The following is a 12440-nucleotide window of genomic DNA, read 5'->3' as shown; positions in this document are numbered from 1 at the left end:
GTTCCCTCATTCTTGTCTATCAAATGATATGACATAGAAAGAACAAAGTTAAAGATCTACAGGAAAAGGTTAAACATTACCAAAATTTTTATTTAATTTCTTTTCTCCCTCCCCCCCTCACAAATCTGCTAGGTTTATCTCAACATGTAGTTACCAACTATAAGCAAGTAATTCAACTCTTGGAGGAGGGAATAGCAAACAGGTAACAGGTTTGTTTGTTCCTATCATTCTTTCAGCCTCATTTTTCTATCCTTTGCTCTCATTATTCCTCTTTAGAATGCATTATGATACTTATGATTGTCTGTCTGAAGCTTTCCACATCCAAAAGCAAGATGTCCTTCTCAGAACAGTAATGTACCCAGGGTAAAGTGTGGTGACTAAGGTTTAGTGCTATTCTAACTAGTAATGAACCTGGAATTTATTTTGGCTTTAACACTGGAATTTGTTTTAAATCCTTCAACTGATTGGATGAAACATCTCTCATTGCTGAAGGCAATCTTCTTAGTTGATTGTAGATGTAATCAGCCATAGATTCAACCAGCTTACTGATGGTATAATAATATTAGGCAGTAAGCCTAGGTAGATGCTCTATAATCTTCTTTTATAATACATAGCTTCTGATATTTTGATCAAAGAAAAGATTCTTGCCTGTCCTCAGGCTTGATAGAGTTAAGGACTAATCAAATGTAAAATGTTTTCAGAAAATAGTTTTTGTTTTCGTTTTGCATACTTGAAAGGTTACCCCCAAAAAACTGTTTTGGGTCTGCCGTGAATAGCTAAGGGCTGTAGACTTTCCTGAAAGTTATTGTAAATTGTGATAAATTGTTAGTTACCATGAAATATTTAGCACATTATTAGTAAATTCTTGAAGAAAAGTCATTTTTTATGGGAAAAAAATGCATTTGGAATCTTCTATTGACCCAATTAATAGCAATTTCAAAGTAATTGGATGTATTAGTCAGGGTTCTCTAGGGAAACAGAACCGACAGGAGACATCTGTAGATATTATAAGATTTTGTAGAATTGTCTCTCGCAGCTGTGGAGATTCATGTGTCCAAATTCTGTAGGGCAGGCTGCAAGCGGGAAACTCCAATGAAGGTTTTTGACAAATTCCCCAGGAGAAGCTGGCTGGCTGAAGTAGAGATGAAAATTCTTTCTTCTGACTGATGAAGTCATCACTTCTCCTTTTAAAGCCTTCAACTGATTGGATGAAACATCTCTCATTGCTGAAGGCAGTCTTCTCAGTTGATTGTAGATATAATCAGCCATAGATATAATCAACTTACTGATGATTTCAGTTCATGAAATGTTCTCACAGTAACAATTAGGGCAGTGCTTACTTGACCAAACAACCTGGCACCATTATCTGGCCAAGCTGACACATGAACCTAACCATCACATTGGACATAAAGGAAAACTTTATACTGGCCTTTCGGGGAAATATCCCAGAGGCACTTGTTTCTGGTCTTCAGGATACCCTGAGTTACTTGATCTTTAAATGTTAGACTTCACCTTTTCCTCTTTATCCTTGAATTATGAGACCACCCTTTAGATTTGACCCTTTTCTACAATTCCCCAGCTTTTCTAAGAACAGAAACCAATGGAATAGTCTTAAACTGAAATGATTTACTTAGATTTAGGTAAATGGAAGACTCTCCAGACTTTAAAGGATTATCACTGGAATGGTTTACATTGGAATGAGAAACTGTAAATTCCATCTGATTTAAGCATGACATTAACATAATTCAGATGTCGTTTCAAAGGTCTTTTTGGCACGGTATTCTTTGTTTAATCACAATTCACTGTCTCTGCCTTTGAGGCTTCTTCTCTAGCAAGCTCTCTACTTTTACTTCTTATTTAATGAATCTGCTTTGGGAGCATTCTCCCAGGTTGATGACACTATAGTATTTCCTTTTTTTACTCTGAGTTTTGCTTCTATCACTTAAAAAAATATTTTAATGTGGTTTAGAATAAAGCTACACTCCCATTTTTCCTCAGATAACTGCACATAGGAGGCTGCTTTCTGCCTGCTTTGGACTGCCTTCTTAATTGGACTGGACTAAAAATGGGTCTTTTATCTTTTTCATCTGTGAACTTCAGCACTAACATTTTTTGTGTTTCCCATGGATCCTTAAGGATTCAACATACGTGAACGATCCTTGTCCTCTCTTCCCTTGTATATACAGAATCACAGCAGCCACCCATGTCCACGAGGCCAGCAGCAGATCTCATGCCATCTTCACCATCTACTACACACAGGTTGGTTACCCTTTTTATCCGGTGAGATTTCTTCATTTCTTTGTCCCTTTTGACCACTTTCTTCTCCCATTACTGTTTCTTTTTCTTTTCTCCTACGCTTCCATTACCAGGTCCTCAATTTGGCCTATTAATATTGTAGAGATGACCCACACATAGTCTATTAAGCTATATAACTAGAGAAGGTAGAGGCATTTCATAAAAACTATGATAGATTGAATTGTGTTTGTAATCCACATTCTTTTGGTTGTGAACCCGTTATAATTAGCATCTCTTGAAGATAATACTTTTAGTTAAGGGTGTGGCCCAAGTGGAAGAGGTCAGGTCTTAATCCAGATTTCTAGAGTTCTTAATAAGCAGAAGAAATTCAATAATAGAGAGACAATGTCACAAATGAGAGTGAGAAGCTGGAAGTCACGAACCTGGAAGAGAAAGGAGAAGACACCACATTGTGCATTGCTGTGTGACAGAAAAGCCAAGGACCCAAAGATTGCCAGCAACCAGTCGCAAAATGCCACAGTTGTCAGGGAAAAAGCATTGCCTTGCTATTTGCCTCAATTTTGGACTTCTTCTAGCTTCAAAACTGTGAGTCAATAAATTCCAGTTGTTTAAGCTAACCCTTTGTATGGTATTTGTCTTAGCAACTGGGAAACTGAGACAAAACCTAATCAAAATATCTTCTATTTCTATTTTACTTTTAACATTTCAAAGCACTTTCACATCTACATTATCAGTATGGGCATTTAAAATGAAAAGCAAGATTGAAATGAAAATAAACATTTAAATGTAGAAGATTAACTTCTATTATGGTGGAATATGGAGGGTGACAAATTCTGCCCCTAAAAAGCAACCATAAAGCTGGGCAAAACTGTCAAAACAACCATATCAATGCTGTGATGATAGACCAAAGGCATGTAACAAACTGGGAAAACTTTATTCCTGAAAGCTACTAAATTTTGGGTAAGAACAGGCTAATATATTGTGTTTTTGCCTTGGGATGGTCCTATCCCTACCTTCACCCCAGCTCTGTTGGTGGGGTAGTTTGATCAGGGAAGGGAAGTCTGTGAAAACCAGCAACTTTGCTGCTGCCATTGCTAGAGGGTTTCACTTGATTTTGGAGCATTGTCAGTTAAAGTGGTCATCTCAGTGGCAAGAGAACAAGGAGGGCCAGTGACTCCACTAGTCTATGTCAGGCAAGACATGAACTGGCAGACTAGCTGTGCATTTAACAGGGGGTTCTGAGAGACAATAATCCTGGGTTGACCAGAAGCTGTGCACCTACACAGAGTCTGAATGGGCCCACGCCACCCACATTGGCCCTGGCTGACAGAGCCCGCATATATGTGCAGATTAGATGTAAGAGGGCTCTGTGTCTGGTGAATACTGGGGAAGACTTAAAAATAACCTGAACTTTTAATACATTCCCCAGAATACACATAGATACATCAGCAGAGAGTAGAAGTCTTAATGGCTCAAGGTATTTGATCACAACTTCTGACCAATCTTTGTTTGAACAGTAAGCTATGTAGACAGAGGAGGCTGCTAGGAAGCCAGGCTTGAAATTATAAACAAGTAAAGGAAAAAACTAAACAGAGACATCCTTAGTTGCATATTGTGGGTGAGACAGACTTCATAGATTTAGTCCAGGCAAGTTACCAAACAAACGAAACCACCATCACTACCAACCTCAGGGGGAGAAAAAAAGTCAGAATCCAGATTTGCTACAAAATATTATCTAAAATGCCAACCAAAAATTATTAGATATGCACACCACTACCACTACCACTACCACTACCACCACCCCCGCCAAAAAAGGGAAGAAAGCATGACCCATTCTCAGGAACAAAAAAAAGTCAGTAGAAACTGACTCTGTGTGCCCCAAATGTAGGATTTAGCATTCAAAGACTTCAAAGTAGCTAATTATTAATATGTTCAAAGAACTGAAGGAAGCCGTATTTAAAGAATTAAAGGAAAGTATGATGACAGTGGCTCAATGAATAAAGAATTTCAGTACAATGATAAAAATAATTTTTTAAAATGGAAATTTTGGAGTTGAAATGTACAATAACTGAAATGAAAAATTCTCGGGTGGTACTCCACAGCAGACTTGAGATGGCAAAAAAAGAATTCGTGAATTTGAAGATAAGTCAATAGAAATTAGTCTGAAGAAGAAAGAGTAAAAAGAGTGTAAAAAATGAACAGAGCCACACAGACCTATGGGACAACATTGGCTGTACAAACATGTTTAATAGGAATCCCAGAAAAAGAGAAGAGAAAGAGTGGGCCATAAAAGCTATTTGAGAAAATAATGGCCAGAAACTTCCCAAATTTGCCAAAAAACATGGTATACAAATATAAGAAGCTCAAGGATTCCAAGTCAGATTAACCGAAGGAGATACGCTCCTAAACAGATGGTTATTCAAACTGTTGAAAGCCAAAAACAAAGAGAAATTCTTAAAAATCAGTTAGAGAAAAATCATTGATTATATACAGAGGAACAATTATGTGATTAATGACTGACTTCTCGTAAGAAAGAATGGACCCCGGAACGCAGAGAGCTGAAAGAAAATAAAACTGTCATCTAAGAATTCTATATGCAGCTAAACTAGCTTTCAAGAATGAAGGTGAGATAAGAATGTTTCCATATTAAAAAGAAAGAAAGGCTGAGAATTCTTTGCTAACAGACCTACTTTACAAGAAAACTAAATGAAATCTTTTAGGTTGAAAGAAAATGACATCAGACAGTAACTCAAATCCACAGGAAGACATGAAAATTGCTGGAAATAGTAAATATGTAAGTAACTATTAAAGACTACATGGATATACTCTTCCACATTTCTTTTCCTAATCTTAAAAGAGTAAGAGTGTATAAAACAATAATATTGTATTTTTGGGTTTATAACAGGCATTTATGTATATGACAATAGCACAAAAGAGTGGGGAGAAAAAGGAGATACATTGGAACAAAGTTTCTATATTTTACCAGAATTAATTTAGTACTATTTTGAAGCAAATCATGACAAGTGAAGATGCATATTGTGACCCCTAGAGCAACCACTAACAAAATAACTAAAAAAATATTAAAAAATTAACAGAAGAATTATAGTGGTTTGTTAAAAATATTTATTTAACACAACAGAACGCAGTGAGGGAGGAACAGAAGAACCAAAAGACATGAGACAAATAGAAAATAAATACAAAAGCAGCAGATCCAGTGCCACACACATTAATGACATTGCGTGAAGGAACTAAGGTACAAATCATCAGACTGTATAAAAGCAAGAAGCAACTATATGCTGTCTATAAGAAACACAGTTAGAAAGAGGTTGAAAGTAAAAGGATGGAAAAAAGATACATTATGCAAATAATAACCATAAGAGAGCTGCAGTGCTACATTAATGTCAGGCAAAAATAAAATTAGATTGTAAAGACAAATAATTACTGGAGACAAAGAGGGACATTTCATAATGATAAAGGGTCAGAATGTTAAGAAGATAGTGATGGTATAAATGTATGCACTCCCAACAACAGAGCCCCGATATACATGTATGAAATGCTGATAGAATTGAAAGGAGAACTAGATAGGAGATTAGTACTCTTACTTTAAAAAACTGATAGAACAACTAGACAGAAAGCACCCATAATACAGATTTGAGCAACATTATTAACCAACATGACCTAACATTTGTAGAACATTCCAACCAATCTCTGCAGAATACAAATTATTTTCAAGTGTATGTTGAACATTCTCCAGAATATACTATTTTCTGCCTAAAGCTAAAGTAATCAACTAAGTGTGGCTTTTTTTTATTATTATTATTAAGAGATTTATTGTAAGGAACTGGCTTAAATGATTGTGGGGGCTGGCAAGGCAAGTCAAGGAAAGGCAGGATGGAACTTCTGGTGCACAAGCTGAAGCTGCTTTCCACAGGCAGAATTTCTTCTTCCTCAGGGAAGCCTCCTTCTGTTCTTAAGGACTTTCTATTGATTACCTCTGGCCATTCAGATTATCTAGCATATTCTTCCTTAAAATAAATTGATTATTGATTTTAATAATATCTACAAAATACCTTCACAGCAACATCTAGAATAGTGTTTGATTGAATAACTGGACACTATAGTCTAGCAAGTTGAGTCATAAAACTGATCATCACCTTGGGGAATTATTTTTCCAATAGGGAAACTTAAGAAAATTCTCCTACTGAGCATTTTTTTTTTTTTTCAGTTTTATTGAAATACATTCACACACCATACAATCATCCATGGTATACAGTCAACTGTCCACAGTATGATCACATAGTTATGCATTCATCAACAGTCTATCTCCGAACATTTTCCTTACATCAGAAAGAATCAGAACAAGAATAAAAAATAAAAGTGAAAAAAGAACACCCAAACCATCCCCCCCATTCCCACCCCATTTGTCCTTTAGTTTTTATCCCCATTTTTCTACTCATCCATACACTAGATAAAGGGGGTGTGATCCACAAGATCTTCACAATCACACTGTCACCCCTTGTAATCTACATTATTATATAATCATCTTCAGGAGTCCAGACTGCTGGGTTGGAGTTTTGTAGTTTCAGGTATTTACTTCTAGCTGTTCCAGTGCACTAAAACCTAAGAGCTGTTATCTATATAGTGCATAAGAATGTCCACCAGAGTGACCTCTCAACTCCATTTGAAATCTCTCAGCCACTGAAACTATTTCATCTCATTTTGCATCCCCCTTTTGGTCAGGAAGATACTCTCAAATGTGGCATTATTTTTAGACAAATTGAGCAATGGAACAAAATATGGAGTAGAAAATAGAGCCATACATATAAAGGCAACTGATTTTTTTTTTATTAGAGAAGTTGTACGTTTGCTGAAAAATCATGCAGAAAATAAGAGTTCCCATATACCCTCCTGTTCTAGTTTGCTAATGCTGCCGGAATGCAAAACACCAGTGATGGATTGGCTTTTATAAAAGGGGGCTTACAGTCTTAAGGCCATAAAGTGTCCAAGGTAACACATCAGCAATCAAGTACCTTCACTGGAGGATGGCCAGTGGTGTCCGGAAAACCTCTGTTAGCTGGGAGGGCACATGGCTGGCGTCTGCTCCAAAGTTCTGGTTTCAAAATGGCTTTCTCCCAGGATGTTCCTCTCTAGGCTGCAGTTCCTCAAAAATGTCACTCAGTTGCACTTGGGGTATTTGTCCTCTCTCAGCTTCTCCGGAGCAAGAGTCTGCTTTCAAAGGCCATCTTCAAACTCTCTCATCTGCAGCTCCTGTGCTTTCTTCAAAGTGTCTCTCTTGGCTGCAACAGCTTGCTCCTTCTGTCTGATCTTATATAGTGCTCCAGTAATTTAATTCAGACCCACCCAATGGGCAGGCCAATACCTCCATGGAAATTATCCAATCAGAATCATCACCCACAATTGGATGGGGTGCTTCTCCATGGAAACACTCAAAGAATTACAATCTAATTAACACTGATAGGTCCACCCACACAAGATTATCTCAAAGATAATGGCATTTGGGGGGACATAATAGATTCAAACTGGCACACCTCACATACATAGTTTTCCCTATTATTGACACTTTTGCATTTGTGTGGTATCTTTGTTACAATCTATGTAACAGTATTATTATAATTATACTATTAACTGTAGTATGTAGTTTACATTAGGGTTCACTGTGTTGCACAGTCCAATGCTGTTTTTTAAATAAATTTTTATTCTAGTAACATATACAACCTAAAATCTCCCCATTTAACAGTATTCAGCTATATAATTCAGTGGTGTTGATTACATTCACAGTGTGCTACCATCACCACCATCCATTGCCAAAACTTTTCCATCAGCCCAGACCCCCAATTCCCTACCCTGACCCTAGCCCCTGGTAACCTGTATTCTAGTTTCTGACTCTGAATTTGCTTATTCTGATTATTTCAGATCAGAGGGCTCACATAATATTTGTCCTTCTGTATCTAGCTTATTTTACTCAATGTGATGTCAAGGGTCATCCATATTGTCACATGTATCAGAACTTCATTTTTATGGCAGAATAATATTCCATTATACATATACTCACATCACATTTTAATTATCCATTCATTGGTTGATGGACACTGGGTTGCTTCCATCTTCTGGCAATTGTGAATGATGCTGCTGTGAACATCAGTGTGCAAATATCTGAGGTCTTGCTTTCAGTTCTTTTAGGTATATACCTAGAAGTGGGATTGCTGAGTCATGTGGTAATTCTATACTTAACTTTCTGAGGAACAGCCAAACTGCTTACAGCAGCAGCTGTACCATTTTACATTCCCACCAGCAATGAATGAGTGTTCCTATTTCTCCACATCCTCTCCAACACATTTATTTTCCATTTTTTATAAGAAAGATTAGCCATTTTATGGGATGTGAAATGGTATCTCATTTTGGTTTTTATTTACATTTCCCTATTGGCTAATGATGTTGAGCATCTTTTTCGCATAAATAGGCAACTGATTTTTGATGAAGTGGAGAAAATATGGGCTTTTCAACAATGGTGAAGGAATAATTGGCCATTTGTATGCCAAAAAAAAAGAATGAAAAAGAACTTTGATCCATGCCTTGCACTATATCCAGAAATTAACTCAAATTGGATCAGAGACCCAGATGTAAAACCTAAATCTATTAAACTTGTAGAAAATAACATTGGAGAACCTTTGTGACCTTGGATTAAGTAGTTTTGTTTTTTTTTTTAAAGCTGTGGCAATAAAATCACTATTCCGAAAGAACAAAGTGAAATTTGTAATTGATCAAAATTTAAAACTTGTCTTTGAAAGTACTGTTAAGAGAATGAAAAGAAAAGCTACTTGTATCTGCAATATATAAAGAACTTTATAAACTCATTAATAGGAAAATAACTAAAAAATACTGGCAAAAATTTTGACTGAACTTTTGCTAAAGAAGAGATACAGATCACTATTAAGCATTTGAAAAGATACTTAACATCATTAATTATTAGAGAAATGCATAATAAAACTAAATAATTACCATTATCCACCTTTAAAAATGTTTAAAATTTTAAAAACTGACTATACTTAATGTTGAGGATGTATAGGAGCTGAAATTCTCATACCCTGCTGGTGGGAATGTAAAATGGTACAACTTGGGAAACAGTTTAGGAATTTCCTACAAAGTTAAAAATACACACTTACTGTATGATCCAGCCATTCCACTCCTTGATATTTACCCATGAGAGAAGAAAATATATGTCCATACAAAGATGTGTACACAAGCATTCATGGCAGGTTTATTTCTAATTGCTCACAACTGGAAACATCTGAAATGTCAATCAAGACATGAATGCATAAACAAGCCATGGTATACCAGTATAATGGAATATTACTCAGCAGTAAACACAAATGAACTATGGACACATGCTTCAACATGGATGAATCTCAAAATAATTATTCACAGTGAAAGTAGTCAGGCATTGTATGATTCCATTTATATGAAATAGCCTGAAAAGTCAAATTTATAGAGATGGGAAGTTGATGAGTGGTTATGTGGGGTTGGGAGTGGGAATGGAGATTGACTGCAAAGTCTTGAGGGAATCTTGGGGATTATTGGGAATGTCCTAAAGCTGGATTATGGTCATGGATGCTCAGTGTTAAAAATTTTCCCCAAAGAACCAAAAATATTGGGAAGAAAAAAAGCAAAGAACTGAACAGACAAGGAAAAATAGCTTTGCTCTAGAGGGCTGGATGGCCCTGACTAGAATACACCGAGGCAGAGTGCCTACTTCAGCTCAGCAAGTTAAATTTCTGTGACTCCAGTTAACAAGGGAGACAAGACTCTATTATAGTGGGGCCACTCACCTGCTCTGGGTCTGTGCTGAGTTAGAGCACCCTGAAGGGGGGAGTCTAAGCAGTTTCTTGGTAGCCTGTTTTGCCAGTTTGAATGTATTATGTCCCCCAAACACCATTATCTTTGAAGTAATCTTGGGTAGGCAGACCTATCAGTGTTAATTAGATGGAAATTCTTTGAGTGTTTCCATGGAGATGCGCCCCACCCAACTGTGGGTGATGACTCTAATTGGATAATTTCCATGGAGGTGTTGGTCCGCCCATTGGGTGGGTCTGAATTAGATTACTGGAGCACTATATAAGATCAGACAGAAGGAGCAAGCTGCTACAGCCAAGAGGGACACTTTGAAGAAAGCACAGGAGCTGCAGATGAGACAGAGTTTGAAAATGGCTGTTGAAAGCAGAATCTTGCTCCGGAGAAGCTGAGAGAGGACAAATATCCCAAGTGCAACTAAGTGACATCTTTTGAGGAACTACAGCCTGGAGAGGAATGTCCTGGAAGAAAGCCATTTTGAAACCAGAACTTTGGAGCAGATGCCAGCCACGTGCCTTCCCGTCTAACAGATTTTCCGGACACCACTGGCCATCCTCCAGTGAAGGTACCCAATTGCTGATGTGTTACCTTGGACACTTTATGGCCTTAAGACTGTAACTTTGTAACCAAATAAACTCCCTTTTATAAAAGCCAGTCCATTTCTGGTGTGTTGCATTCTGGCAGCATTAGCTAACTAGAACACCTGTATTTCCTAAAGTTTCAGGGGAAGATTGTACTCAGAGAGTTTCATGGGGATTTGCCATAGTTTTTGGAAATCCTGCTAGTGGTTTTTTTTTTTTTTTTTTTTTTTTTTCCCTCCTGCTAGTGGTTTTAGTGAAGTAGTGATCTGGGGCTTACTGATTTTTTTTTTTTTTTTTTTTTAAATCTTCATTTTATTGAGATATATTCACATACCACACAGTCATACAAAACAAATTGTACTTTCGATTGTTTACAGTACCATTACATAGTGGTACATTCATCACCCAAATCAATCCCTGACACCTTCATTAGCACACACACAAAAATAACAAGAATAATAATTAGAGTGAAAAAGAGCAATTGAAGTAAAAAAGAACACTGGGTACCTTTGTCTGTTTGTTTCCTTCCCCTATTTTTCTACTCATCCATCCATAAACTAGACAAAGTGGAGTGTGGTCCTTATGGCTTTCCCAATCCCATTGTCACCCCTCATAAGCTACATTTTTATACAACTGTCTTCGAGATTCATGGGTTCTGGGTTGTAGTTTGATAGTTTCAGGTATCCACCACCAGCTACCCCAATTCTTTAGAACCTAAAAAGGGTTGTCTAAAGTGTGCATAAGAGTGCCCACCAGAGTGACCTCTCGGCTCCTTTTGGAATCTCTCTGCCACTGAAGCTTATTTCATTTCCTTTCACATCCCCCTTTTGGTCAAGAAGATGTTCTCCGTCCCACGATGCCAGGTCTACATTCCTCCCCGGGAGTCATATTCCACGTTGCCAGGGAGATTCCCTCCCCTGGGTGTCTGATCCCACGTAGGGGGGAGGGCAGTGATTTCACCTTTCAAGTTGGCTTAGCTAGAGAGACAGGGCCACATCTGAGCAACAAAGAGGCATTCGGGAGGAGGCTCTTAGGCACAACCATAGGGAGGCCTAGCCTCTCCTTTGCAGCAACCATCTTCCCAAGGGTAAAACCTGTGGTAGAGGGCTCAACCCATCAAACCACCAGTTGGGGCTTACTGATTTTTATCTCTCAGACATTGAGTGCCCATTCTAATGTTCAGAGCAAATTACAATACAGATTTCTTGAGTGAGTTGGCTAAAATTCAAAACATTACCATGGTTAGGAGGGTGTCTATGGGGGGAAAAAAAGCATTCCAAATGACATGCTTTAAATGTGTTTTTTCCCTTAGGCCATCTTGGAGAACAACCTCCCCTCTGAAATTGCTAACAAGATCAACCTTGTGGACCTAGCAGGCAGGTAATTAGAATCTCAAAGCCAAGAGGAATTGCTCCCTTGGCAGTAGCCTTGTTCTTCTTACCCATTTTATAGGGAATAGGTTTGTTCCAACCTTTTTCACATTTCATTCATCTTGAGAAAATTACAAAAGAAACAAATTCTTTAAATGCTAGGTTGGGAACTTATGGTTTTCCAGAGACTGAAAGCTGCGTATTAAAATCAGCTGGGGACCTTTTACAACTCCCATTACCTAACCTGCACCCGACATCAAGTAAATCAGATTATTTATGGGGTCAGGGGAGTGCAGGCATCAGTAATTCCAGTGATTACAAGGTTGAAAACCACTGCTCTAAGTGGAGGTAACTGAATTTACAC

The 12440-nt window shown here is 37.6% G+C and overlaps 1 protein-coding gene across 7 annotated transcripts in view; it reads left to right on the top strand.

Annotated features, from left to right (window-relative positions):
• Positions 1 to 12440, top strand: part of STARD9 (StAR related lipid transfer domain containing 9) — a 160612-nt gene that overhangs the window by 93115 nt on the left and 55057 nt on the right. For 6 of the 7 annotated variants that reach the window (XR_005216474.1, XM_037834177.1, XM_037834176.1 and 3 more), the window contains exons 8-10: positions 133 to 202; positions 2187 to 2259; positions 12019 to 12086. Coding sequence is in view for 5 of the 7 variants with exons in the window: in XM_037834177.1 (XP_037690105.1) it covers positions 133 to 202; positions 2187 to 2259; positions 12019 to 12086 (211 nt within the window). In the remaining 2 variants the exon portion in view is untranslated. Of the gene's footprint in view, positions 1 to 53; positions 203 to 2186; positions 2260 to 12018; positions 12087 to 12440 lie in introns of those variants that run through there. The other variant, XM_037834182.1, reaches the window with a different exon arrangement.

The sequence above is a fragment of the Choloepus didactylus genome, chromosome 4 (genome assembly GCF_015220235.1).
Source record: "Choloepus didactylus isolate mChoDid1 chromosome 4, mChoDid1.pri, whole genome shotgun sequence".
Lineage (NCBI taxonomy): Eukaryota > Metazoa > Chordata > Mammalia > Pilosa > Megalonychidae > Choloepus > Choloepus didactylus.
This window is presented reverse-complemented; position numbering and strand designations above follow the sequence as displayed.